The sequence below is a fragment of the Aspergillus ibericus genome (assembly GCF_003184845.1).
Source record: "Aspergillus ibericus CBS 121593 unplaced genomic scaffold BO80scaffold_18, whole genome shotgun sequence".
Lineage (NCBI taxonomy): Eukaryota > Fungi > Ascomycota > Eurotiomycetes > Eurotiales > Aspergillaceae > Aspergillus > Aspergillus ibericus.
In genome coordinates this window covers 247,059-274,825 of record NW_020292116.1, presented here as the reverse complement: position 1 = coordinate 274,825, position 27,767 = coordinate 247,059, and the positions used below count along the sequence as shown (strand labels likewise).

Below are 27,767 nucleotides of genomic sequence, written 5' to 3'. Positions count from 1 at the left end.
TGCATTTGTCTGGTGAAATATTATATCTGTCTGTAGATGAGCAGTGACTGCTTCGTGGTTTCCGGGACGTGCTTAGGTCCTTAGCATGTCCTGCATACTGCCAGGTCGTTGTTATTCCGTTTGGTTTGATGCATTGGAGGATTTAAATCTATATTGTATCATATAGCATTGCTTGGAAACAATATCCAGTCAAAAGATGAGACTTGGCGCATGAGTTCAAAAAGGCATCCCGCGCCCTATAGCCCTATATCCCAAAGAAAAAGTATGTATGTTCAATATCTCTAATCCTATGTGTTCAAATTACGCTAATATGCTAACTGAAGACCCCAACAAGACAGAAACCAGGATGTGAAATAAAACAAAGGAGTCTCGTAGAGAAAACTCAAGTCTAGGGCACCCATAACCGGACATAACCTCCGACTTCTTGACGACATGTCACACAGCTTCCGAAATTATTCATCGCTAAACTGACACGACAGTCTTCACAGATGCAGAGACATCGGCATGGCCATGTGATAATGGATCGTGGGTTAGTCTGGCAGATAACACAGGGTGGGCCGCTGGGTCCGAGGCCAGAGGCGCCGGATTCCCAAGTCTGTGCGTTTGCGGACGAGAAGGAGAGCATTTCAGATCTTCGAGAAAGGATAAGCTTCTCAAGAATCTCTGATTCTTCATGGAGGGTAGGTCTGCGTTTCTCATCATTTGATCGCCTCTGGTTAGATTGCGCGAACCGCGAGGTGAGCAGGATTTGTGCTCGCTCGTGCTCCACTTGCTTCTGAAACTGACGACGAGTCAATATGCGGCCATCACGACCGGCAGCAAGGTGTGCGGCTAATATGCGCGCTTCATGTCTGCTTTCCCGGTCACGCGGGTCCAATAGACGTGTCAAGGAACCGATATCCACTAGCGATTCTTGCACCGGAGTGCTTTCTCGGGAGAAACGACCCGGAAAGGGATCTTCTTGAGTGGGAGTCCGACGACCGTCTGATTCGTACCCTTCCCATTCGGAATCGCTCGTCGTCGACATGGATATGACACTCGTCGTGTCTTCCCCGTCGTAAGCAGACGGTGCATAATCGGAACTCTGGTCCTGGTTGCCCCATGAGCCACCCGCTTTCCACCAACCGTAGAGCTTATCGTCCAGCCGACGTTCATCCGATTCCTCCCAACCAGTGGCCTGAGTCTTTTCTCTCTTTCTCATTTCTTGTTCTACGTCAAACTCATGGTTGTCGGGGAGTTGTAGGACTCCGTCGTCCGACAAAATCCAAAAGTCTAATGACTCCAAGCGGTTGCCTTCTCTTTTCCTCTGTGATTCCTTCTTGTGGGATCCTATAATAGCCTTCAACCACTGTGGGCGAGCGTTAATACCAACCCGACATAGAATCCTGTCGACACCATAGGCAATCCACTTCAGGACGAGATAAAAGATGCCACGAAAGAAGGCAAACCCGTGGTAGCATCGAACTACGCCCCTGAACGCACCCACACCGCCTGGGTCAGTCTGGGGGCGAACCGATCTAGAACCATTCTTGGGCTTTTCGATTTTCTTTTCGCGGGAATATCCGCTTTCCCATTCCAAAGACGATTCGGGAATATCAAAGTTCATCAATTCCCCACTTTCAGAAAGCGTATCTTCGGAGAAATCGCCATGATGCTGCCGCGATGATTGCTTGCGCCTGAGAGACTCGATTTCCATCAGTCTATCACGTTCCAACCAAGTCATTCTGCGTGCGACAACCCGTCTACCCTCATTGAGAAAAACAGCCTCGCTGGCAGCCGTCAGAGCAGTGTAACCGATTCTGAGCAATGTGGTGTAGAAGTCATCGTGCCAATTGAGGCGAATGCTCTGGATTTGTTTGGCACCTTGCATATTCTCGTGAGCTAGGGAAAACCTTTCGCGGAGCGTTAAGGGTCCCGGAGTCTGCGTTGGAAGAGAAAATGCTGTAATAACCAGTGCAAGTCCATATATACCGACACAGGCGACAATGCCTAACAGTATCAAAAGATGCGGCACAAACCCTACAATGCAGACGGTTGGGAATTTGAGAACGACACTGTCGCTTCCGACTGACGAACCGCTAAACAAGCCCCAGGCCATAGCTGACATGAAGCAGAGCCCCCAAAATGCGGTGTTTACCAAGCGGTAACGACTCTGTTTGCCGATGACATCGAGAACGTTTGAAGTCAGACTGTTGCAACACGATATCAAGGCAATAAGCAGCAATTCGGGTGTCACGTTCATTCGTTCCAAGGCCTGCCCTCTGCTTAGTAGATGGAGAGCAGACTGCCCATTCTCCCCAGGAATATCCTTTCCACTGCTTTGCTTGGATAATCCAAAAATACCAAGACCGAGGGATTGGCTGATCGTAGACTCTGCTTCGGCAAATGCAAGCGAGTGTTCAAAAATCGACATGCCGACTTCTGAGACAACCGCCCTTCCCTGGAGAGCGCAAGAAAGAGTCTCCACAAAGTGGCTGATGCATAGTCGTATGAAGACTGGCCAAAGCAACCGGAAAGAGCCATATGAGATATCCGAGGCATTTGTAGGACGACCCATATGCACTGCACCGCAAGACTGCTCATCCGTTTCCCACGACAAAAGCGTGGAGCTCAGAGAATATAGAAAACCGCCGCCTCCAGCATAATCAAATAATAAACGCTTTCCTGGCGTGCCGTAGCGTATGGTTGAGTACTCGGGAGACGTCTGACATCGAATAGTACGAAGAAGGGAATGGATCTGAGAGATAAACAGGACAATAGGGACAATGCGCAGAGCCAATCGCCTGGTCCAGTTTAAATTGAGTTGTCGACGGGTAGAGGCATAGATAGTAATTCTGTTCAGAACAAGTGCCTTGATGAGTTAGTATGGCCGCGTCCGTGTATCAGGGGCCGGGATAGATGGATATTCACCACGGTAAAGCAAGCCAAAGACCACCGACTCGTCAGGTACGAAAAGAAGCCACTGAACTTCATAACAGCCTGTAAGATGTCGGAGAAATGGAGGCTGGATTCGGCCTGGGCAGCTGCATCCACCACGCCCTCTCTTGCAGCGTCAGCTGCTGTCTGCGTTGCCAGTACCACTGCATCAGTCTCTAGCCCCGTACCAGAAGATGTGCTCCAAAAACGTGTCGCCATATCCTGCAATCCAACTAATCTGGCAACTTGTCTCGGCAAGGTCGAGAATGTAAAGGCCTCTGCCTGGTGAAGTCCACGGAGTGGTAGAGACAGTAGTTCGCGAGACGACGAGGACAGGGAGGAATGAGCGGCGATTGTCGGAGTCGTGTTCAGGGACTGAACGGCGGATATTGAGGCAGAAGCGGCTGGGGTGGCCGGCTGGAGCATAGACATGTCTGGCTAAGCCAAGAAGATTGCGCCGGAACTGGGGTGAACTGCAAATCGAATGGCACCAGTGCCCATGCGTGGGGAAATGGGGTATGTCTATCGCGCGGTGAGAGAGGGGGGGAGTGCCGAGGGAAGAGACGAGTTCACTGGGAAGTCATCAGTAGAACAAGGGAGCAGAGGGCAAATCTGGGGTCATCATCCCCAAGCGAAATGGACAGAGAGTCCCCATGCAACACGCAACGGAGGCTGTTGGGTAGTAGTAGTAGACACTCCGTTCATCTCGGACCGTCATCAGCAGCAGCCGCGTCTCCAGCCGTAGTCCGACACCCGACACTAGCCTAATCGGGCAAGAACCGGACAGTTGCACGTGCCACCCCGGCATTTTCCCGCGGTTACTATCTACTCAGATGAACCTCTATGCATCTCTTGAGATGATGTGCAGTGCACCTAAAATTTTTCGATATATGTTCTCTTGATACTTCCATGCATCCTTCATGCCGTCCCGAAGAAACTCTATCTTTTTGTGCAAACTCAGTTGGTCCCATATATCCATGTAGTACCCCAAGTGTTCAGGCAGAAAGTCTCATCAATATCTCAACCCTCTGGTTGTATCCTCCAAACGCGACATCAATTTCTTGATGATTCTCATTCCATCCGTGATATCACCCTTCTGGATCTGCTCTCCAGGTACCAAATGATGGAGAACTCTGTGTCGAATAACCCATCCTGTGACTGCAAATGCGCCGTCATTTCCCATCTTAATATCAAAGTCACGACTCAACTCAGCTATAATTCCAGGAATAGACTTTCGAGCACTCAGGTTGGCGAGAGTGTCATCAAACTCTCCTTTTATACGGTAGTCATAGACGAAAACAGGGCGTTTCTGACCGATGCGGCTAACTCGTCCAATTGCCTGATTGACCAGTGACTTGCTGAGGCCAACTGAGAAAAGGTGGACGTTGCGACAAAGTGACTGCAAGTTTAACCCTGCCGTGTTGAGCATATAGTTGCATACTAGAACCATGCACTTGTCAGGTATTTCAGTGAACTTGTAGAGAAGAGCCGCCCTTTCATCGCGACTTAGACTTCCATGGAGAACCTCAGCATCCATATTAGCTTCCCTCAAGACTGCTGCGACATAGATCTGTTCAGCGGGGACTTGTGTCCACACAATAGCCTTCTCATCGTGTAAGATGACCTGGTCCCTGATTAGAGGAAGCATAGCCCTCATCTTAGGCGATCCCCGAAGAAGAGCTTCTAGAATACGAGTACGAGAATCTCTAGTTCCATTCCGCGTGCCTTCATGGACTGTTTCCGACTCCTTGGGCCCGGCTGCAGATTTTGACAGTTTCTCTTTCAAAGTCTGGGAAGTGATAGCATCTGCAAGCTTTGCACCCAAAGTGCCCTCATATAGCTTTTTACAAGCCAGCGGGATGTCAGAAGCATAATAACTGTGATGAGTATAGTGAAAGCCCAGCCAGGACATTAGTAATTCCAGCCGGCGAAACTTCCTCATGTTCCAGATATATCTTTGGGGATCAATTGGAGACTGCATTATCAATCCCCGATACAGAGGTGGCGAAACCTCTTCAAACATTGCTTTCTCATTCTTGTTATATTCAACCCGACAGATCTTTCGCTGCGTTGGCGGGATATCATCCCCAATAATGTTTGGTGAATCAAATGGCATGTGTGAAAATAGGGTACGTCGAATCATTAAATGACTAAATATTAATCGCAGGCGGTTCCCCGTAACGCTGGGTAAAATCCAATCAGCCGAAACGTGTTCTTTAACCGCATGCTCCGTGCAGCAAAGATGGCGTGCAGGATGTCCGAGAGGGATGTCGAATATCCGGCCTCGCCAGACTTTAAAGTAATCCTGGTCAGCTTTACTCCATGAGCCAGGTGGTTGGAATAGCAGAGGTACATATCCCAGGATATCTTTCCGAGAGTTGTAGATCGGAGTGGCGGTAACAAGCAAGTGAAAATCAGCCTCCAACCACTGCACGGCTCTTGACTGCGATGTCTCTGGATTTCGAAGTATGTGGGCCTCGTCGAGAATAACATCGCCAAAGCAACCTGTCAGAGAAAAGGGAAACTTTGCCGGAGGGCATGGGATCTCATCTGGACAGAGCTCTATAGTAGCTTCGGAATACCATGCCCTAACGGCAGTAGGGCCGTGACGGTGTGCAAATGTCTGGTATGATGTAATGATCACAGTTCGTGCGTTGATCGGTGAGCCATTGAAAATGGTGTCGGTTTTCCGTAGTCGGGATGCAATCGTACGCATTCCCTGCACTGGTCGTCCTTGCCCGTAATAGATGTATACTCTCAATTTATCAGTTACTCGATTAATCTCCGAATACCACTGCGAGATCAGCCCTGGGGGAACAATGATCAGGAATGGCCGTCCTGCCGGGATAGGTCGGTTCTGCTGCTTGGAATTAATCACCGATTGATTATAATCTTCCCATATTTTAAGCATAATGGCAATTGTCTCCCAAGTCTTTCCTAACCCGACAGAATCACCCAGAATTGCACCGCGTAAGAAGGGGATCTGGCGGATTTCAAGGATTCGTGCAATGGCGACTGGCTGCCAGAATTTGAGGACAGCAGAGCGATTCATCGACCTCATACGTGGCACCCGGGGGTTCTCAATACGAAGAACTTGGCAGGCGAGCTTGTGATCCTCCCTTTGGTAATCTAGGTTATCAAGGAATCCCTGCTGTTCCCTGAAAAACTTCAATGACTCTTCCGTTGGTATAATGGTGTCGGACGACGCAAACTCCGACGTATCGGCTTCTGCAGCCATACTTGCCTCTAGATCCGCTGTTTCCACGTACTTGAGTGGGTCATAGATATCACGAGCATACTCATGAAGAGACTTCGGGGTTAAGGGTCTCTGAGCGTTCTTCGAAGCGTCGGGTTGAACACATTCGCTATCATCGTCGGTAAGGAGTACTGTCCTCTCCAAAGCCTCCACGACAAGTCTGTACCGCCAATACTTATCCTTGGGGTCATAATCTTTCGATGTGCGTGCCAATATGATACGTTCTTTCGGTTGGAGGAGCTCTATATTCCAATCCTCCGTTTGTCTTCTTATCCCAAAGTCATCCTCATCCGTATCCGTGAGTGTGCTGTCTTCATCGTGCATTCCATCATATTCCTCTCCCTTGAGATCAATATAATCCCTCCCGTCGTCATCGAGCTTTCTTTTGTGAGGATCGATGCGAACTGGTTTGTAAAGTGCGATCCCCCCATGAGATTGATAGGTTGATCTTCTAGCCATGGTGATTAGGTAGCTTTTTATTGACCACACAATGCCTTCCATTTCATTGTCAGTGAAACCTTTTCCGTAGAAGACGCCCTGGTTGGACCGAAGATTCTCATTCTTCACATGGTATAAAAAGCGAGCCATATGATCTCCTTCATCCCAGCCGTCCTTTTCGGGATACATTGAGCTGTAACCAGTATTTCCACGGGCTTCGCCGAGTATAAGCCTCTTCGTGACCATTTTGAGCCCGTACTTGGCAGTCTGTAGATTGCGTATATTGTTCACCAACCAGTCATCCCAGAGTTCCATCCAATGCGGCTTCACGAATTGGCTTCTCAACCATTCCTTCCATTCACTATCGGACTCGAGCTTAAGGATCTTCATAAGATCCCTTTTGCTCATATGTAGCCGAGTACTGCTCGCCATGTTTAACGGGTTGACTCTAATGCGAACTGTAGATGTACAAGAACAATGCAATAATGTCGAGGAGTATACGAGTATTCGAGTAAGGAGGAGGCGTAAGGGATTGACGACAGGAAACTCCGGGAAGAAACCAATCCCCTTTTATATTCCTCTTGTAGGCGACCCTCAATGCTTCACGTGAGAAGGTTATGGATGTGAGAGAAGATCGCTCTAGAGAGGTGAGGGAGACGAACGTGAGTATGTACTTTTGCTTCGTACTGAGGGGATGATATGATTATGTATAGTGACTTTTGATACGTGCTTGGTATACAATCCAACGAAGATTTGTATTGAAGAATTACTTGGGACGAGCCTGATGAAATGAAAGGTGTATCACGACCGAGGGCCGGAGTATGAAGGGCAGATATATGAGACTTGTGGAGGACAAATGACGAAGTGAAGCAAAAAGAATAATAATTCAATGAGACAGAGTCACGACGTAGATAGGTAGTTCTTATGAGAATGATGTGATGATTTCAGCTTCTTGAGCACTATCGTTCCTATGCTACATTTTCTTCTCGCCTGTGATCGCTGATTAAGAGGCACCTGCAAATGTCAGGTCAGAGTGGCAATCAAGAGCAGAGAGGATTAGCTGGCATGGTTTGTATCTCTCACTTTACATTGAGATTTAACTCCAATATGAAGTAAACGTTGTTATGGCAGCGCTAGTAACTTCCACGAGAATTAGTCTCTGTCGACAAGAATAACTTTTGATTGCAACGCATAGCACTTTAGGCTCGGACCGCAAACCCTTCTGCAACTAAAGTGTATGGTGAGTCGAATCCGTAGGAAGCGATGTTTACTACCCAGCTCGCAACTTGGTGTTGGATGTCCCCTTTCCTTTCGGACCCCATTCTACTAGTTTGTACAGCTGTTCGACAACTATTTTAGGCTAGATAGTAGATAGGAGTCTCTGGTGCAAAAGATCGGCCATCAGCCACTGTTACGATTAAGGTTCTTTGACTCCATCGAGTGGGTGCAACTAGGCATGCCTCCACTTAGGCGCTAATCTCATAGTAGCATTGATTACGAGTACGAACTTTTCTAAGTTGGGATCCCTTACCAAAGTTGCCTAAAGCTTACTGACTATTCCCGCTATATATTACACGGTCGAATCTCTTTAAAGATGGCCTTTTCAAGATCGCATATTCTTTATCTCCTGGTTACGGCATCAGACCATGGAACCCCCCTCCCGGAACGATCATGGCGACAGTGGTTCATTGGATGAACAAGCGCCTCCGCCGTATTCACCGTATGTGGATGATGGGCTCGTGGCAGAGTCGGCAGATGTGCAAGGTGAGTTGTCGTTTCCCTGACTGGGAATCACAATAGGTTGAAGTATGGCTGACGGTATCGCAGCCGATGGACGCGTAAATGTTGACCTCGATTCCAAGTTTGCCAGAACACTAGCCAAAGTTATCGAGCTACAGCAAGAGGACCTCCACAACCCCCCTCCAGATTACCTCTGGGGTCAGCCAGCGCAGGAACAGACGGTCGAGTGCGACATCCAACTAAATATCGTGATACAAATCGTGGGCAGTCGGGGAGATGTACAACCGTTCATCGCATTGGGGAATGAGCTACAAAAGTATGGGCACCGGGTTCGGCTAGCCACGCACAATGTATTTGCTGATTTCGTCACTCAATCGGGACTCGAGTTCTATCCGATAGGTGGTGATCCAGCAGAGCTGATGGCTTTTATGGTCAAGAACCCGGGCTTAATACCCCAGATGGAGGCGTTGCGCGCCGGAGAGGTGCAGAAAAAGAGGGCAATGGTGGCCGAAATGCTCCAAGGTTGTTGGAAGTCATGCATCGAAGATGATCCAGTCACAAGGACTCCGTTTGTTGCGGATGCGATAATTGCAAATCCACCTAGCTTTGCCCATATCCATTGTGCTCAGGCGCTGAGTATCCCAGTTCACCTTATGTTTACAATGCCTTGGACTAGTACCAAGGCTTTTCCTCACCCGCTCGCCAACCTGAGCTCCTCGGACATGAATCAGAAGACAGCCAACCGGGTGTCGTATGGTGTTGTGGAATGGCTTACATGGCAGGGGTGCGTATCTCTTCCATTGAATCAAGACCTGCCGCTAAGCTTGTTGTGCAGACTAGGGGATGTGATCAACCGGTGGCGAGCATCCATTGACTTGGAGCCGGTCTCAGCAACGGAAGGACCCATGTTGGCTGAAACATTGAAGGTACCGTTCACTTACTGCTGGTCTCCAGCCTTGGTCCCGAGACCACAGGACTGGCCAACAAATATTGGTGGGTATCTCCAAGCAACATTGGACTCTTGGGCAAGTAAACTGACTCCTGGTGTAGATATCTGTGGGTTCTTCTTCCGGGAGCCTCCTGCTTATAAACCGCCGCCTGAATTGCTGGACTTCCTGGATTCTGGACCGGCCCCCATATACATAGGCTTCGGTAGTATCGTCATTGAGGACCCTCAGAAGGTAACCGAGATTATCCTAGAAGCAGTTTCACGAACTGGTGTCCGTGCAATTATCTCACGGGGTTGGAGCAAACTAGGTGGTACACCAGGCCATAATATCTATTACATTGATGATTGTCCACATGAGTGGCTTTTCCAACACGTGGCCGCCGTCGTCCACCATGGTGGTGCCGGGACAACAGCATGTGGTCTTGCCAATGGTCGGCCAACTACTATTGTACCCTTCTTTGGGGAGTAAGTTATCTGCGGAACTACCTTCCAGTTCCCTAGCACTGACCGGTCGCAGCCAACCATTCTGGGGTAACATGTTGGCGAGAGCTGGAGCTGGGCCTAAGCCCATTCCTTATGCATCGCTAAATGCACAAGTTCTGGCCGACGCTATCTTGTTCTGCTTGCGGCCTGCAGTGGCAAGGTCCGCACAGGATATTGCGCTCAAGATGCAAGATGAATCAGGAGTGACCGCAGCTGTTCGATCCTTCCATCGCCATCTGCCTCTGAGTAAGATGCATTGCTCTCTGATGCCTAATCAACCTGCCATGTGGACATACACGCGGTCCAGAGGGAATTTGAACCTTCCCAAAATAGCCGTCCAGACATTGATAGAAAACGGCAAGATCGATGCCAAGCATCTTCGCTGGTGCGTACCTCTTTCAGTTTTCTACTGGAGACTGATTTTGTTGACCGTGCTAACTTGGAACTTCATCCAGTAATGACATCAACCCAATTTACATTGAAAACCGTCGGTGGGACCCCTTGAGCGGTATCTTATCTGCTTCTACAAGCACAGGATCTGAGATGCTCAAGTCAACTGCAGAAATGCTTTACAACCCTTACAAAGAATACAAACATGGTCGTTCTCAGAAGCCTCCAGAAGCACATACTGAGCAGGATCTGTCACCTCTTTATCCAGCATCATCCTCATCATCGCATTCGAACAAGCTTCCTCCCGATGCAAGGAGACAATCCCCGGATCTGGGCACAACAGTGACTCGGGTTAACAGTGATTCCAGCAGAAGCTCCTTACTCACAGCGGGAAATATGGTTGGGGCTTCTCTTAAGGGATTCGGCAAGTTCACGGGAGCATATTTCAAAGGCGTTGTGGTAGACCTACCCCATGCTGCTGCGGAGGGTTTCCGGCAAGTTCCACGACTCTATGGGGAGGAACCTAAGGACTATGGTACGGTTCGCGATTGGAAAACCGGTGCTACCATGGGCGGCAAGAATTTCGTCGATGGCATGACGGATGGCTTCAAGGGATTTTTCACCGAGCCGGTCAAGGGTGCAAGGCAAGATGGGGCGCTGGGGGCTGTTAAAGGATTTGCAAAAGGCACCATTGGGCTGGCAACCAAAGTTCCTTCGGGTATGTTGATTCCATCCCGCACAACTCAAAGTCGTGTTTCTGGGTGGAACAATCGCTGACTGTCGCTTTTCTACAGCCGGAATAGGTCTTGTGGCTTATCCTTTCCACGGCATTGCGAAGACGATTGAGACCGCCGTCAGATCAAAGACTAGAAAGGCAATTGTCAACGCACGGCTTAGGGAGGGGTATGAAGTGACCAGGCAATGGGACCTTTCAGAAGACGAGCAGCAGGATCTTATCCGAAGGTTCCAACTTCTCATGCCTCGCTTAGATTCGTGATCGTGATATATCCGTCGGCAAATCGATGTCACGGGAGCATTCCAGTGTTATCCACTGTACCTTCGGTTAACACTAAACCTGCATGCATGGCGTCCGCATTCCTTGTTGTCCCCAGGGGATTTGATGAGTGCAGGTTCCCCTCAGTCGGGCTATTTGGGTGGCATCTCCTCCGTGCTGCATTTGCGAGTGACCGCCTGTCAGGCCCGTATACAATGCAGATTATTGGGCCCCACCCAGATGCATGGCTTCAACTAATGGATCCTATTGGCATATAGTCCGACTAGCTTCATGATGCGATTGCATAGCGAGTCTGCCTGTCATGGAGGAATGCTGCATACCACGTGTCCTCCCCTGTTTCTTTATTTTTCCTCTTGTTGTTTTTTGTTTTCTTCACGATCCTCTTAAATCCCATCTTGCTTGATCATTGATATCAAATTGAACTCTTGGCGCATACTCGATTCCATGAGATAGGGCACGTGGCCGAGGTTCAGTGAGTGCGTCGGGCACTAACGGATAGCGGCTAATGCGTTGCGTGGTCTGTCTTAGTTCAGTCGGTCTGGATGGACGGACAAGACTGCTGTTCTTCCTTGTGGACATTTGTTTCCACCGGCGATGCCCGGTATTCTTCTGAAGAATTTCCCCGAGGGGAAGTCAGCGCCGGGCTGTCACCAGATCCCTTATCATTAGCGCTCAGCCAATTCCGTGACAACCCGGCTTCGCTCCGTTGCCCCTGCAGGATCACATTGATTTTAATTTCTGCCGCAGCCTGCCAAACGGCCCGCCCACCAATCGCCATCACGAGTGCCTCGGCATGCCCCCTCTATCAGAGCACCCGTGCTGCCATATCTCCACCAGTCATATAAGCACCACTCAATCACCGCGGAGCCCGGAGGAACGTGCAGGATTGCAGGATGATTTTCGTCGGACTTTCCTGTAGGCACATATTAATGATCTATAAGTCTGGTGGAGCAGGTGATCGAGGGATGACTGAAGAAAAAGGATCGTTCCGCAGGACATGACGATTGTGTCTACATAAGGCACTGAACATGCCATTTGCTTCTTCAAGACAATTCTAACTCCCTGCACTACACTGGCTTGGTGCACGATGAGAGTCTCTCGGCTGCTTTGTTTTGCTGGCCTTCTTGGTTCTGCTTTCGCGTCTAGCGAGACTGGGATCGCTAAAAGGGAGACCGTCAGTGAAATCCTGACTGATATCGAGGATGCTGCTACCTGCGCAGCATGTGAGGTCCGTTATGAATATGATATTATGGGAAATGTGCTAACACTATCTCCTTCTTTGTAGGCCCTACTTGTTGTACTCCAGGCACTTGCCCACTTGGGCAATGATGACTTTGTTGATGTGATCACTGAAGTCTGTATTTTGGCTGGGGTAAGGGTTCTCGAACAAATCGTATCACTGAGCACTACTGATACTTGCAGGTGGATGACGATGATGTCTGCAAAGGCGCAATTGGCCTCGAAGGCCCTATTTTGGCCCATGACCTGCGCAACATGGACGTGCCATCTAAGACCGCAGTCCTCTTCTGCACCACCATTTTTGGACTATGCGACTATCCTGCAGTGGCCGAGTACACCGTCGACTTCCCCTCTGCCAAACCGGCCAATGCCTCTCGCCCGGCACCGAGCGGAGAGACGCCTCTGCAGATTGTTCATATCAGTGATATCCACGTTGATCTTTCATATGAGACTGGCGCAAGGTAGGCAACCCCTTTGACTGCTGATACAGCGTAAGTGCTGATGATCCATACTAGCTACAACTGCACCAAGCCTATTTGTTGTCGTCCCTATGATAGCTCTGACGACCCAGGCGTGACCGACTATCCTGCAGGCGAGTATGGCAACCACAACTGCGACGCTCCTCTTACGCTGGAAGAGAGCATGTACGCAGCTATCCAGGAGCTCGTTCCCAACTCCTCCTTTGTTATCTTCACGGGCGATGTCGTTGAAGGTGCTGTCTGGCTGGTGAATGAGACCGAAGTGACCCACGATCTGAACGACGCCTATAACACTCGGATGTCCGATTACTTCGACCTCGTCTACGGTGTCACTGGCAACCACGATACTGCTCCAGTGAACTCATTCCCACCGTCTGATATTGACACGACCATCTCTAGCCAGTGGGCTTATGATACTCTTTCTTCCGATTGGAGTCAATGGATCGGATCCACTGCAGCCAGTACCGCCGACGATTACGGCGCCTACTCTGTCAAGTACTCTGGTGGTAACCTGCGGATCATCTCGTTCAACTCCAACTTCTACTACAAAGAGAACTTCTGGCTATATGAGAAGACTATGCAGACCGATCCCAGTGGACAATTGGCCTGGCTCGTAGATGAGCTTGCTGCGGCCGAAACGGCAGGAGAGCGAGTCTGGCTAATGGGTCACATGCCCATGGGATCCGGTGATGCCTTCCACGATGGATCCAACTACTTCAACCAGATCATCCAGCGATATGATGCCACTATTGCTGCGGTCTTCTATGGACACACCCACAAGGATGAGTTCGAACTTGCTTACTCGAACTACACCGACCAGTCGGCCGATACAGCCACCATGATGTCCTACATCATGCCGGCCATGACTCCCACTTCTGGCAACCCTACTTTCCGGGTTTACTCGGTCGACCCTGTCACATTTGGCGTCCTTGACTTCACGGAGTACATTACCAACATGTCGAGCTCCACATACCAGGAGAAGCCCACATGGGAGAAATATTACTCGGCCAAGGAAGCCTATGGCTCGCTACTTGACCCACCTGTTACTGACAGTGCGGCTGAGCTGACCCCGGCATTCTGGCACAATGTCACCGTGCTCTTTGAGAATGACGACAGTGTATTCCAAGACTACTATGCCCGCAAGCGACGTGGCTGGGACGTGTCTGAGTGCACTGGTGACTGCAAGACGGATGAGATCTGCCAGCTGCGTGCGGCCGAGTCGCAGTATAACTGCGTTGAGATTACACCTGGAATCAATTTCAAGAAGCGCGACACAAGCTCGAGCACGGCCAAGGAGTCTACTTGTGGTGAGTCAGTGGTTGGCCAAATGTTCTCCAACTTTGATGGAGCCGTGGCAGCTTTGAAGGAGGCAGCGACAGCCAAGTTGGGATCGAGTTTCCTGAACACCACAGTCAACTCTACTGCTTCCTAAGACCTCCTTTATTTTGTAGTTAGATAGGAGCCAGTGTATTAGCCACACGAATACATACCAGGTTGTACGAAATTCTCATACTGTTAAGAACAAATAACAGTTCCTGCCGTGCACGAAATGCAACACTAAGGCCCCGTCTGCTTCCAAGATTCGGTATCTTGCTTGGGTTGCAATTCCACCTCAAGGATTACAATTATACCCGCCTCTTCGCGCAGTATTCTTGGCTTTTTTCTCGATTTTCCCTTCTCTTCTGCTCGAAGACTCACGCCTCTATCCCAAACACATTGGGTTTGAGCCCATGCAAGGGCCACTGTATGAAAGAAAGTCTATGGCCGAATAACATTGATATTGTCACTGCGATATGTCGGGATTCTATTTGAGTCTGTCTGTTCCATTAGCGCCGCGTCCAAATGATAATCAGCGGGGTCGTTTTCCGGGTCTCACCAACGTTAGAATCAATAATCACTTGGGCTGATATATGTGCGCTTCCTTGTAGTCTAGATAGATGAGTTTCGAGTAAGTTGACAAGGGGGTTTCCTGTGGCTGTGGCAGCGCCGCCGTTCTGCGTGCTATTCTGCCTCGGCATCCCTTTCCTCCACTCGCACCATGGCACAGTATCATCGAAAGAATAAAACTGACGCTCAAATACAGACACAAGACACGTTCGCAAAATGAACTCTCAGGCCTCGTCCCAAAGCACCTCTACGCAACGGGTGTCCACAGCGCAGCGACAACTTGAACCCAGCCGCTACCAAGTCCCACCCCCCAGTCACTGTCATCACAGACCACGCTTGAAACGAACAGCAAGGCTGAAACCGCACCTCGGATAACGATCGAGAGACTAATGCACACCAACATAGCCAAGATCAAATGAGAGTAACTAAAGCGGAAGTCCGGCGCTTCAACACCATCAATCACAACTCGTTCCGTTGACGCCCCCTCCAACCCGGCGCCTACGTCTAATAATAGCAATGAGTTCAATTCTCTTTATTTTGAACCTGCATTCCTACAAACATGGACTGACTCGTCTCGTTCTTCTTCAGTCGATATTTGATTCTCGACTGCAGTCGGTGCGACAATTTGTTTGTTGCGCACATCGACGCCATGTTTGCCTCGCAGCCACTACAATATACCCTCTACCCATCAACAACACCAACAATATCAACCCTTCTCTATTTCGCCCTCCTCCTCTCCACAACCCCCTCAACAACAGCCACAGACACAGACACACAAACAGCAAACGCAACATGTTACTGGCCCAACGGCCAAACAGATACCAATTACGTCCCCTGTCCAAACAGCAAAACGTGCTGTCTACGCGGCGAAGCCTGCCTCTCCAACGGTCTCTGCTACGGTCCGAAACTCAACATCGCCTATCGAGGCGCTTGCACCGATGACTCGTGGCCTATTAGTGAATGTCCGCGCGTGTGTTATACGGGTGTGTAACCCCCCCCCCCATGTTCCCTATTCCCTACCGTATCCCTCTCAACGTCATGATCCCGGGGGTGTTAAGTTGATCCGAAACCAGAAATCCCAGACCAATGGGCAAATCTCTTCTCCTGTCCTAATTCCACAACTAACGTCTTCACCTGTGGAACCGCCGGCTGGGCGACCGACGTATGCGACCAGAATGTAGGAACCTGGCAATGGGATAGTGGGAATGTGACGATTGGGCAAAACGGACTTACTTCGTTGTCCACCACCACCACCACCACCACGACAACAAATTCTTCCTCCACCACTACGAATACAACCACCGGTGTATCTGTTTCCAGCGGCTCGAATAACCTGACGACTTCCTCCGGGATACCCACAGAAACAACGAGTTCTTCTTCTTCGTCAAAAATCTCAGCACTCGCGCTAGGAGCTGGATTAGGCGCCGGACTGGGGGTCCCGCTGCTTATTCTGTCGGCGTTTATGGTCTACTTTTGTGTGAGGGTGAGGAGACGGCTGCGGGCGGCTGGGTTGGAGGGTCATGAGAATCCAAGACGGGTGCCGTATCGACAGCAGGGTGTCGTGGAGATAGCTACTCAGTCGCATAATATGGCGACGGAGTTGGATGGGTTTAGGCCTTGTCGGGCCGAGTTGTATGGGTGATGCTGGCATGCACTGTTGTTTATTTCGATCCGAGTTATATTATATTTTTATGGGCCTGGTGGGGTTCTAAATTTGATTATGCATTATAGCGAGGTAGGCGCCTCGCCATTCGAGGCATAGATGTGAGGCTAGAATGCTGTCAGCTTCGATTTTGCTGTGCATGATCCGGCGCAAAGACACATGTTTGAGGCAGTAGAATAATCTAAAAGGAATGCTGCAATCAAGCCAGCTTCTTGAGAGATATCATCTTTCCATATAACACCTTATTCTTGTTCCTTACTTGCTATATTCGTATTTTTGCTGCATGAGTCCTTCCGGGCGCGATTGGGCCTATCCATTGTCTTCGGCATTCTTTTAGCACTGTGGGGCAGATTTATTATGGTTCTGGGCGTTTCTGTGCTCTAGTTGGATAATACTGTGGGTCATAAATCATGAGATACATAATCTAGCTACTGCTGCGAGCCCACTGAGCTAATCCTGCATCCCAAGTTTGATAGTTATCAACAGAACCGATAGCCTCCGAATGAATTCTCCTGAGTAACCTGTCCTTTAGGCTTCTGATCTATTGGGTTTAGTTTGACATCCTTCAAACCAAGATCACTCTTGCCATTCTCATGTATGTCTCTCAACACAAGACCGACCATGACAAGTTTGAACGGCCCTCTAGGACTATCGGACCAGACGACAAGATTCTTCGGGTTTGCGTCAAGGTTGTGTAAGCCTCGACTTCTCAAGGTACTCAGGACATGGGTAGCGTCATCGCAGATATTCTTCCACGCTTGTCGCGGCATGTAATATGCAAGTCTCTCCAACGGAAACCCTGTGATATACTGGAGAAGGAGTCCAGGAGATGACCAGCTCATAGTATGTCCCGGTACATCCGACAGTCCCATGACAAATGAACACTGCCAAAACACCGAGGGACGTATGCACCTTGGAGAGCTCTGACCCTGTGATATGTCTCCATCTCAGTTATGTAGTACCTTCGCATGACCGCTGCGATATGTGCTTCGCGCCGACCAACGCGCCAGTGCTTTTGCCCTTCTTCACTCGGTACTTTGGTGCTCAGGTTCGCCAAGAAGCTACCTGATTCTCTGCCCCGGATGAACTCCCGGAATTTCACCTCAATATCACGAGACCAATATGCACACCCATGCTTTAGCCTTTGGGAAGTTGCAAAGCGTCGATCAAACATCTTGACAACTAGCATGCCTTCCAGCCCTAAGGGCGGTCGCTCAATACTGATGGCTACCACACACGCAGTATCGAATGGTTCGAAGACGTGAATAATCCTGCATACCACTGTCCGGCTTTTGCCTACATTCCGGTGTAGACGTAGGAAGATGCGGTTTCCTGCAAAGTAAGGAGATCTGTAGCAGTGAGCTTACTGTTTAATATTCGGTAGCCAAGGCTTACAGTTCTCCAGTGAGTTCTCCTCCCAGTTGTGGTTGGAATTGGTATAGCGGGTTGAGGCAGTTGGGCGATAACGGCGGGTTGACAAAAAGGAGCGGGTTCACAGTCTCCATTTTAGGTATTGATAAAAATGAATTGGGTAGAGATAATGAGGAGCGAGCTGACAACTAGGAAAAATAGAAGGTCAGGTCGTTTGGGATGGAGAGGCCGGTGTCGAGGGCGCGGTGTTCCCTGTTAGGGAAGTCGCAACCGTCCTCGTTCTCTTGTCCGCTGTAGCCGTGCAAGGATATGATGGAACTTGATAGCCTTGAACTATCGGATCAGAATTGGGCTGGGCAGATGGTTCCTGATAAATCCAGACCTAAAGGACGCAGGCTTCGGCATCCTTATATCCAGCTTGAGCGAGTCACATCACCCAATATCGCCGGGTTATTCCTGCGAGATGTAGGAACCTTTCAAATGAGCCATCATCCATTCACCGGCAAAAAGCTTGGTCACCCACACACCCTTGTTTCATTTCAGCAGTCGACTTCCGCGAACTAGAATATGATCGGGATGGAGCTGAGCGTGGTCTGGATTTAGTTCCCCAACCTAAATATTCTCTAATAACCCTATTGAGGATAAAAGAACAAAGCAGACAAACGTTCATTGATTTGATGAAGGCTACAGGGGCATGGAGTAGTGAAGAGCAACAGAGAATTGCTTTCTGCCCCAGTGTACAAGGTTATTGGAAAGATTTCTGCATCGGGACGCCATATGGGGGATCGCAGGTCAACAGATATCTAGAGTATCATTCTCATGCATTCGAGAACTTGAATTCAGGTTGTGAGAAATAAAGTAGCAACTCTTGCCAATTCATCCAGCGATACCGTGTCCGAAAGGCCAAACAGGGTCGATCTCCGCTTACTGTGGCCACCATGAGGTTGAGTTACTTGGTCAACCGTGTACCCCTCTGAGCTGGGACCGTAGACGCGTGCTGTAAACTCATTTCCGATATTTCCATCCATAATGGCAGGCCATGGTTCAGTGCCATGGCAGAACTTGAAAAAGTCAACTGCAAATGCAGTCCCGATTTTCTCTTGGTCCGGAATCATAAACTCCTGAAAATTCTGGAAAAGATAAGCAACATCCAAGACATGACTGGCCTTGCCCCTCCATGGTCCCTCCCAGGGGTTCTCTTCGTTGAAATAGTAAACATATGCGTTCCCTTTCCAGCCCCGTGCGTATGCCAGCGTTGGAGCAGATATAAAAATGTCATTAAGATAAGCGAGAACTGCGCTGAAGGCTTCATCGTCTGGAGTCTCGGCAGTCAACCCATATACAGTTAAGATCCGTGTCATAATGTCTGGTTGTAGTGGGAAGACAGAGTTGATAGCTTTGACAAATCGCGTTGCACATGCCTCTTTTAGATGTGGCATTATTACTGCAAGGATGCTGGTCTAGGTAGAGAAGCATCAGCACAGTAACAACTCTGTCTTCTATGCAATAACTCACATCGTGTTGGGCATCACCAATCAATAACTTTTCACACCAGCTCTTGCCCTTCGGGATATCGCTAGTCGGATCAGCTACCTGCGCATAAGTAGCAGACAACACCATGTCTCCGTCAACTGCCGGTGCGGTCAAGGCGGACGGTGGTAGCTTAGCCAGTAGGTCTTGGCCAGGTGTATTCAAGAGCACTTTAATTCTTTCCTCTGGTGTGGCATCTTCCAGGCCAAGTGCCGACATAGCCTGTCGGTAGTTGTCTTCGTGCGCATCATACGGCAGTGCTTGAACAAAAAATTGAGAGCCACTCATGAGAATGGCGCGTTTGAAGAGCGGTCTTTCGGAATCGAGGTGAAATGTGAGGGATACTAGAAAACTTAACATTTCTCTGGTTGCGGAGAATGACCGCTTATATCTTGGCCTTACCTGCTCCTGCACTCATTCCAGCAACAGTGATATTGTTTGGATCTCCTCCAAAATCACCAATGTGTCTATGTACCCATTCCAGAGCCACTTTCTGGTCCCGGAGGCCATTGTTGGCTTTGTACCCGGCTCTCCGCAGTTCAGTAGAGGTCAAGAAACCAAATAACCCAAGGCGGTAGCTTTAACCTGCATTAGCTGATCTAAATTCCATGCACAACAAGGGGCTCCTCTCTCACTTTATAGCGACTGCAACAATAGGCAGACTATTATCGATCGACAGCTTAGTGAAACGCTTCAAGTCGGACTGTGGCCAAGAATTTGCCCCGATCATGAGACCACCTCCATGAATGAAGACGAAAACAGGGAGTTTGGAGTAGGCAGGTGTGTCTGCGGGGACGGCGATATTTAAATTCAGACAGTCCACATCTGATTGGGTGAGCTCCTTCCTGGGTAGGGTATGCTGAATCGCGCTGAGTTCTAGATCACATCCACCAAGGGGTGAAATAGCAGTTGGACTGACATCCTGCAGTCAGTGTGTGGTATAATTATGCAAAATTCTGCGTCGAGATCTCTCACCCGTCCTGAGTTGCGTCGAGAACGCCTCCGTCGCGCCGTTCCACCAGCTCCGCATCTGCAAGTCTGTTCTTCAAGGTGGCGTATTTGATCCCCAAGAACTTGGACACACCATTTTCAATTTTACCGTGGACCTCGCCCAGATGTGTGGTAGGTTGGATTATGTTCGCCATGACTGCGATGTGTGGGTGGTGACGAGGTTTCAGCGACGGACAGGGGTGGTATATTCCCCATGCCTGTCCGGAGTTATGGATATATGCCCCGCTCGGAAATCCCCCAACGTGGGTTTGCGGAGGGAATGTTGGGACGCTCAAGCGCAGATCGCCTGGGTAGTGGCGTCTCTGTTCCTGATCGTTTGTGCTTGTCGATCTCTCGTGTAGGTTAGGCACATTGAATATATGGAATTACAAACAGTCCTATGAACAATCTACCTACCTTAGAGGAACATTATCAAGGAATGTCTTCGTCTTCTTACTTCTTCCTTTCTTCCTCTGTAGGATATCTAAATTCGATATCTCCTTCTAATAGAAAGCTCCCTGCTTGTGAAATTACATCCAATTGTACTTCGCTCAGCTATATGGTCCCAAACTCCGCAATGCAATGTGACGCTTAACTCGCTCGGCGATTAACCAGACTGGAAGTTCATGCTATATCCACCCGTCTTTGGATCTTGCACAAAGTTGAAGTTATCCGTCGACAGGCCAAATGGCTTAAGGATCCCATTTCCGAGCTGTTTCCCGTTAGTATATTGACAGGGATGCTTGTGAGTAACGCAAACTTACATCCTTCAGCTTCCCCATCATCTCCCCCATCTCCTTCTCCCGCGCCTGAGTTATCTTCGCAGGCAATTCTCGGAGTGCCTTCTGGACTACTCGTCTATCATCCGCTGGAAGATTATCCATCCCAGCCAGTTCCTTGTAGTCCTCTTCGGCCCCCTGCAAGTTCCCCCAACCGCCTAGTTGCATTTTCGCCCGCGCGCGTCGCATAAGCGCCTTTGCTCGGATACGCATGACATCACGTTTCCTATCGTCCAGCTTCTGTAGCCGTTTCAGCTCCTCCTCGGCTTCTTCATCGTCCCCTGTTATCTCGACCACGGCGTCTCCGTCGCTCGACTCTTGCTGCTTTCCCTTGGCGCTCTTCGCATCTGTCTCTGTCGAGGAAGGGATCACTTTATCCAGGCGGTCGATGCAGGCGGTCGCGGAGTCCACCGACGCTTTCCAGTCTTCGAGTTTCAAGTAACAGGCAGCCATGTTGCTTCGCAAAACGGCGACCTCGTAGTCGAGGTAGTTGGGGCATGAGGCGAGGGCGCGGTCGTAGCAGGAGATGGCTTGGTCATAGCAAGCAGCTGTGAAGAGTTTGTTGGCTTCGGCTTTGATGGACTGCGACTCTTCCAGGAGTCGCTAATATCTGTGTTAGTAGATAATTCCTGGGTGAGGAGCTTAGGAGAGCTGCGCTCACCGTTTCTTCTTCAGCGGGGAAGCGGGCATCGTGGAAGACGTCTTCCTCTTCTTCAGCGTCGCTGTCGGCTGAATTGCCAACTTTTTGCTTCGCGTCGTTCGTCATTTTGTGCTAACCAACGATCGTTAAAGTATGTGCTTGCTTTCTTGCTTGGTTCGGGGATCCCAGGATTCCAGAAGCTACTGCTCCGCGGCGAACGCGGAGTCGGCAAGTCGGAGTCACTGCCCCGGTCGACTCCTCCATGCCTCAGGCCGAAACTTCCCCTCTGCCGATCACCGATATCATCGCCAACGTGCGGAGGGAGATGAACCCCGTCAACCAGCCGCAGAACTCAGTAACCTCCTACCTATTCACCCCCGGAGACTACCTGCACCATGTCCCCCTCAGCCCCCAGGTATGGTTTTGATCTCGCAGTAAATAACCCACAATTGACTAATCCATCTCCCAGTTTACCCCGCGTGCGGGCCTGTCTCTTTGACATGGATGGCCTGCTGATCGATTCGGAGGATAAATACACCGATATCACAAATGCTATTCTTCATGAATTCGGAAAGCCTTCACTTCCCTGGTCCATCAAGGCTCAATTGCAGGGTCGTCCCCAGCCAGATGTATGCCTGACTCTCGTCCAACTCCCCAGTTGCCTGTTGCAGTTGTTCCCCGGTGTCTGCATCAGTCAGATGGCATGAATGCCTACCTTCTGTTGCATTTCCTAACTCCATATTTGAATCCGTGACGTAACTGACCAAACCAGGCCAGCAGAATCTTCCACCACTGGGCTCAGCTCCCCATCTCCCCAGAGGAATACGGTGTGAAGCAAGCCGCCCTGCAAGAGAAATACTTTCCTCAATCCCAGCCTCTCCCTGGTGTCAGAGATCTGCTCGCTAAACTTCTCTCCACCCAAACCACCGATCAGCCCGTGCACCTTGCTCTGGCTACATCTTCCCACAGCAAGAACTTTGTGCTCAAGTCTGGTCACCTCGGAGATTTGTTCTCTGCATTCCCCAAGTCCCAACAGGTGCTGGGTGACGATCCTCGGATCGGTAAGGGAAGGGGCAAGCCGCTTCCTGACATCTATCTCCTTGCGCTGGAGAGTATCAACTCGAATCTCCGGGCAAAGGGAGAGACTGAGATCAAGCCGGAAGAGTGTCTCGTCTTTGAGGACGCGGTGCCTGGTGTTGAGGCGGGTCGGAGGGCCGGTATGAGGGTCGTTTGGGTCCCGCATCCGGGTCTGTTGGAGTCGTATAAGGGACGCGAGGGTGAGGTGCTGGCTGGGCTCACTGGGGAACATAAAGAAGAGGAGAAGACTGAGCCTGAGAGGGAGGCGGATGAGATTGTTTCGGGGCGGTTGAAGAGCGCGGGTAAGACTGGGAAGATTGACGATGGGTGGGGAGAGCTATTGCCTTCCTTGGAGAACTTCCCATACGAACGCTATGGAATAAGTCCTGTGTAAATTTGGTCTATTTAGTTATCGACAAAGAAATTCTGGCAATCTGATGTTGTACATGCATGTCAGGTAGAGAATACACCGCGATACATGTGTGAAGAGACCGAGCGCTGAAACCGAAGGACAATCTATGATGAGCGCAAAAATAAAGCTGGAAAATAAAAACCGAGACGACACAAAAACGCCGACCAAAGAGAAAAAGAAAACACTGGCAGTCTAAGATAAGCAATCGAGGCATGGAAATGTTGTCCTAAAGTGATGATCCTGATCCGCACCCTCAACCAACGACAAGAGTGAAGATGAGGTCTGTACAGGATGAGCTTGCAGAGCTAGTTGCTGAAGTGTGCGGCAAATTGATTCCTGGGATGGAAAATCCAAGTCGATGTGGTTTCCAATCGTGAGCAAAGTGAGGTGAAAATAATCCCAATGGTAATGCAAGCGCAAATAGATCGTGATAATATCTCGGTTGGGTATCACAAAACACCGTACATATGCAAAAGCCCTCGTAAAGTCGTTATTCGTCAATCATAGATCAGCTCATAAATGGATCATTGTAGATGAGGTTCGTCGTATGAGGCCTGTCTGTCGTCTTGGCCAAAGTGTTGGAAGTTGTGTCGTAACGTGCCATTGGTGCAGTCGCTTTCTTACTATCTAGAACCTGTCCTCGTCATCGCAAGTGTTCGAAGAGTGATGTCTTAACGGGCAACCAGTGCCGTTGCGTTCCTTGTCTTCATTGATGCAGTCCTATCCTTTCATCTCGCCGGGCTAGGTTGTTTATGGAGTAATATTAATGCTGCCGTTTAGCTGAGGAACCTTGGCCTTCGAAGTCAGTATCGGACAATGTCCTTTTGCGAGCTCCTTTTGCAGCGACTGCTGCTTGCTGCAGCTGTCTGATTTGGGCATTGGGATTCATCATGCTTGCGTGCACCAAGTTGGTGTTCGTGTTTGCGTTCATGCCGGGAGTCCTGCCCGGGTTCATGCTGGGGTTGGCATTGGGGTTGGTATTGGGGTTTGTGATATTGCGTTGCATGAGAGTCCCAAGCACCTGCTCCGGATTGTACAGAGTGTCCAGCGGTTTAACGTGAGCTGATGGGGGCCCAGAAAGCGGTGTCATGGGAACGAAGCCAACGCTTTGTCTTGGGTGCGATGTTGGGCCCATCATGCGATTCGTGTGCGCGCGTGTAGTGGCCATTCTTCCAAGCGAGGGCGATACCCGGGCTTGACTGAGTTGGGCGAGCGTACCTGCACCCATCGCCACAGGGAACATATGATTGCCTCGTTGGGGAGTGACATTCGCGGATGGGTGTCGCATGGCTCCTGTGGGTGTTGCGGGGATATTTCTTCCGTTGGTCGTGACGCTTCCAGGAGTGTTCGTGGGCGTCATAGCAACACCGGCATTAGGTTCCTCGATCTTGACTCCCTGGCTGTTCGTGGTAGGTGCGTTGGTCTTCTTGGCCCCGAGGACCTGCTTCCCAGCATTCATAACTTCCCCTTTGCGTTTATTCAAGGTCTTGTTTGCGATGACGCGCTTATAAGCGGAAACGGGATCGTCGACAAACTGATGCATGTAGAGGGGGTCCAAGAGGTGTTTGCATATCGTCTTTTGCGTTGATAGGCACTGCAGGATTCTGGTTATGCGCTCGTAGAAGGACATTGACTCGCCAGTGCCCTTGCGCTTAATCCCGTAAGATGCCAACAACGAGCCCGAGGTATGCCTGACAATGACACTTTCCTGAAAACAAAGTTAGCCCCATAGAACGACGGCACTCATTCATTTGGATTCCTACTAAAAGCTCCCAACAGACAGCCTCAACCCTCTCGGAGCCAAATTTGCCTTCTTTGAATGGCTTTACCATTCCGGGGTTATCCTCGGCGTTTTCGGTGCTCAGCATCGCGTTGGTGAGGGCCTTAACAATCGCCTTCTTCTGGAGGTCTGTCGTCGGAAGAATGTCATTTCCCTGAAGACCAGACGAGGCCCGATTTGCTTCTCTAGCTTCTGTCACGGAAGAGTACTTGGTTTCGATATCGATGTTGTACGCTGTAGGGTCCATGAGCTTCACGATGTCAGGAACAAAGCTAGGCCGGGAGATTGATGCCGGTGAATTCATAGCAGTCGCATGCAGAGTAGTATGGTCGGCCAGAGCCGGGACTGGCGAATTCGAGACCGATGAGCTTGAATTTCCTTCAACGGTGCCTTGATTCATACCATGCACCGCAGTGGAAGCAGTCTTAACACGAGGGGATATAGCATTCATAGCAGATGAACTGCTACTGCTAGAGCCACCCACCTGACCAAGACCGTCAACTGTCCCAAGTTGGCCTGGGAGGTAGATAGGCGGGCTCGAGTTTGTTTCCGGTCCAGATCCAGACGCCGATGAGTTGTTTGCGGGCGATTGGCCACTACAAGAAGTGTAAGTAGTGGTTCCTAGGAAATCATTAAGAGAAACGTACTCTAATTTGGTCGCGCTGGCTAAGTTGCCCTCCATCTGCTGATGTGAAGGATGAGTCTGGCACACACTTGCAGGGAGAGAGATAAAATGGCCAGTAGCATCCGTAACACCCTCCGCCAAGGGTGAGGCGACTTTGTATTTGTGCAGGCTTTGCGAGTTGCCCGAAGATGTGGTATCGGATCGGTTCGCATTAGGTCTATCGATCTGATTAATGGGTGTTACAAACCCTTGGGCGAGGCCACCAGCAGCTCGTTGAGACGGAGGTGTAGATATCTGACCCATGGGCGTAGAAATGAATCGACCGGCGGCTATGTTAGCAAATGGGGCGGCCAGCTGTTCAATAGATGTAGACACATATGGGCCCATTGAACCATTATCCACAGTGGAAGTGCCATAAGGAAAGTAGTGATTGCTTCCATATTGCTGCGGAAATGCACTTCCAGCTTGCTTCATGGCATTGTGTTGAGAAGCAGAGACAGGCCCCATCATGTTCGGAGTGGTACAACTGTAATAATTTCCAGGTAATTTGTTGGCCTGGGTAGCATGCAACGACGCCATGTTGGGCTGTGCTGAAGCCATAATGCCACCCTGTGTTATGCCAGTAACATCGTATTGTCCTGAGCTCATAGCCTCAAGCTCATCCAGAACCCCGGCAGTATCAAAGTCTCCTATGGTCTCTATAGAACATCCTGGTTGGTCATGATTTTCTTGGATAGGCACCGGAACACTTTCGCATGCGATCAACATACCGAAATTATCCATATTCGCCTCGTCCATCGAGATAGGATGATCGGGAAAGATGTTCGAGGTATCGGGAATGATTCCAAAATGCCTTTGCTCGCCAGCTTCCTGCGCCATGGTATTCGCTAAACTCAACTCTTGATAGTCAAGATCCTGGGTCGTTACTGCTCCTCCACTGCCAGGTTCCGCAAGCCAGTCACGACTATTAGACGTTAGGGATCATGGTTTGAAGACATCCCGCAAACAGGCTCTTACAGGACTGCGTCTGTTTCCAGTTTATCAAGGAAATCGTCAATGAACTCTCCTCCAGGCGTCGCAAACTCTGTAGACGTTACTGGACCAGCTGGCGGAAACCCCCAGGTCCAAGAGGTCATGACCGACTCTGGCTTTTTGGGAGCCACGTGGAGCCGAGACCTATGCCTGGACACTCGATGGGACAAGAAAGCAATTTAGATACGTTAAGAGAAAAGCTATAAGAAAACAGATGATAGACGTAGATGAAGAGCAGAACTAAGTTGGACAGTGAAAAGTAGAAGAGGATCAACACTTGATCGGATGCTGAGGAATGATGATTGATATTCAACGGAGGAGAGGGGAAGAGATGAAGAAAGCTGCACTATTTAAAGTGTTGGAAGAACAGGCAACAGCACTTCTGTGAATTCACGCTCTGTGAATTCACGCTGCGTGAACTGCGTGAATTCGCAGAGCGTGAACTGGCAGAGCGTGAACTACAAGCGGAATTAGCATTCACAAACACATAGATTCTTTCATCTGGTGTGCAGTGGGCCCAGGGTCCAGAAGGGGCTGGGCCATGGATAACTCCATGAAAAGCCCAGAGACTAGCACACTAGAACAGGGCCAGGCTCTCTTGTTCTGAAATATCGTAGGCAGATCCCGATAGATATTCATTCACAATTCACAGATCCCATTATATCCAGCAATGCCAATAAATACAAGATATCTGTGAATGAAATGTCAATGAACTGGGGAGCATGAAGGCCAAAGATCAAGTGTTCATCCATGGTATTGTTAAGCGATGCTGACATCCCATATACTCGAATAGCTTTTTCCGGAACAAACACAGGTCGTGGTTGACAGGGTGGCCCTTTCTTAAGGATCCAGAGTGGAGCATCTGGTCAGCCTCCAGCAACACGGGGGTTTGCAACCTGACGAAACTGTGGTAACACCCACTATAGAAGCTAGCCCCATATTGCCCTCGTCAATTCGGGACTGCGGTTTTGGTTCATGAAGAGCAGCGGGTCTAGTTGATCAGAGCCTCAAAATTTCTAGAATGTTGTTCCACCACGCGATCCCAAAGATGTGGGCCTTCCGCACAAGGCTTTCAA

General features: G+C 49.8%; 10 protein-coding genes across 10 annotated transcripts; 4 read left to right on the top strand and 6 right to left on the bottom strand.

The window, feature by feature from the left end:
* Positions 1–241: 241 nt before the first annotated feature.
* Positions 242–3,608, bottom strand: BO80DRAFT_381288 (putative ubiquitin-protein ligase (Asi3)). The gene is made up of 2 exons (XM_025716835.1): positions 2,911–3,608; positions 242–2,851 (listed from the first exon to the last, which is right to left on the bottom strand). The coding sequence occupies exons 1-2, from the start codon at positions 3,346–3,348 to the stop codon at positions 389–391; spliced, it is 2,901 nt and encodes a 966-aa protein (XP_025575604.1). The 5' UTR covers positions 3,349–3,608; the 3' UTR covers positions 242–388.
* A 185-nt stretch (positions 3,609–3,793) lies between these two features.
* Positions 3,794–6,760, bottom strand: BO80DRAFT_474011 (putative DNA repair helicase rad5,16; the record flags this gene model as incomplete). The annotated part of the gene is made up of 1 exon (XM_025723181.1): positions 3,794–6,760. One exon carries the CDS (start codon positions 6,758–6,760, stop codon positions 3,929–3,931), a length of 2,832 nt encoding a protein of 943 aa, XP_025575603.1. The 3' UTR covers positions 3,794–3,928.
* Positions 6,761–8,256: 1,496 nt separating this feature from the next.
* BO80DRAFT_474007 (putative sterol glucosyltransferase) lies at positions 8,257–11,587 on the top strand (the record flags this gene model as incomplete). The annotated part of the gene is made up of 7 exons (XM_025723180.1): positions 8,257–8,374; positions 8,438–9,134; positions 9,186–9,343; positions 9,401–9,764; positions 9,817–10,167; positions 10,238–10,890; positions 10,967–11,587. The coding sequence occupies 7 exons, from the start codon at positions 8,257–8,259 to the stop codon at positions 11,167–11,169; spliced, it is 2,544 nt and encodes an 847-aa protein (XP_025575602.1). The 3' UTR covers positions 11,170–11,587.
* Positions 11,588–12,274: 687 nt separating this feature from the next.
* BO80DRAFT_444720 (acid sphingomyelinase) lies at positions 12,275–14,337 on the top strand (the record flags this gene model as incomplete). The annotated part of the gene is made up of 4 exons (XM_025721450.1): positions 12,275–12,415; positions 12,473–12,559; positions 12,610–12,887; positions 12,942–14,337. The coding sequence occupies 4 exons, from the start codon at positions 12,275–12,277 to the stop codon at positions 14,335–14,337; spliced, it is 1,902 nt and encodes a 633-aa protein (XP_025575601.1).
* Positions 14,338–14,957: 620 nt separating this feature from the next.
* Positions 14,958–16,623, top strand: BO80DRAFT_424838 (uncharacterized protein). Its single transcript, XM_025719379.1, has 2 exons — positions 14,958–15,775; positions 15,866–16,623. The coding sequence occupies exons 1-2, from the start codon at positions 15,442–15,444 to the stop codon at positions 16,432–16,434; spliced, it is 903 nt and encodes a 300-aa protein (XP_025575600.1). The 5' UTR covers positions 14,958–15,441; the 3' UTR covers positions 16,435–16,623.
* A 670-nt stretch (positions 16,624–17,293) lies between these two features.
* BO80DRAFT_444718 (uncharacterized protein) lies at positions 17,294–17,960 on the bottom strand (the record flags this gene model as incomplete). The annotated part of the gene is made up of 2 exons (XM_025721449.1): positions 17,294–17,804; positions 17,851–17,960. The coding sequence occupies 2 exons, from the start codon at positions 17,958–17,960 to the stop codon at positions 17,294–17,296; spliced, it is 621 nt and encodes a 206-aa protein (XP_025575599.1).
* Positions 17,961–18,510: 550 nt separating this feature from the next.
* Positions 18,511–20,508, bottom strand: BO80DRAFT_381275 (putative carboxylesterase). Its single transcript, XM_025716834.1, has 5 exons — positions 20,332–20,508; positions 19,992–20,270; positions 19,759–19,934; positions 19,342–19,700; positions 18,511–19,286 (listed from the first exon to the last, which is right to left on the bottom strand). The coding sequence occupies exons 1-5, from the start codon at positions 20,499–20,501 to the stop codon at positions 18,666–18,668; spliced, it is 1,605 nt and encodes a 534-aa protein (XP_025575598.1). The 5' UTR covers positions 20,502–20,508; the 3' UTR covers positions 18,511–18,665.
* A 244-nt stretch (positions 20,509–20,752) lies between these two features.
* BO80DRAFT_406285 (tetratricopeptide repeat protein 1) lies at positions 20,753–21,946 on the bottom strand. Its single transcript, XM_025717749.1, has 3 exons — positions 21,787–21,946; positions 21,111–21,728; positions 20,753–21,058 (listed from the first exon to the last, which is right to left on the bottom strand). Exons 1-3 carry the CDS (start codon positions 21,889–21,891, stop codon positions 20,954–20,956), a joined length of 828 nt encoding a protein of 275 aa, XP_025575597.1. The 5' UTR covers positions 21,892–21,946; the 3' UTR covers positions 20,753–20,953.
* A 133-nt stretch (positions 21,947–22,079) lies between these two features.
* BO80DRAFT_381269 (haloacid dehalogenase superfamily protein) lies at positions 22,080–23,327 on the top strand. Its single transcript, XM_025716833.1, has 3 exons — positions 22,080–22,180; positions 22,235–22,394; positions 22,538–23,327. Exons 1-3 carry the CDS (start codon positions 22,161–22,163, stop codon positions 23,234–23,236), a joined length of 879 nt encoding a protein of 292 aa, XP_025575596.1. The 5' UTR covers positions 22,080–22,160; the 3' UTR covers positions 23,237–23,327.
* A 690-nt stretch (positions 23,328–24,017) lies between these two features.
* BO80DRAFT_444714 (uncharacterized protein) lies at positions 24,018–26,795 on the bottom strand (the record flags this gene model as incomplete). The annotated part of the gene is made up of 5 exons (XM_025721448.1): positions 24,018–24,962; positions 25,018–25,630; positions 25,682–26,357; positions 26,430–26,623; positions 26,677–26,795. The coding sequence occupies 5 exons, from the start codon at positions 26,793–26,795 to the stop codon at positions 24,018–24,020; spliced, it is 2,547 nt and encodes an 848-aa protein (XP_025575595.1).
* Between the last annotated feature and the right edge of the window lie 972 nt (positions 26,796–27,767).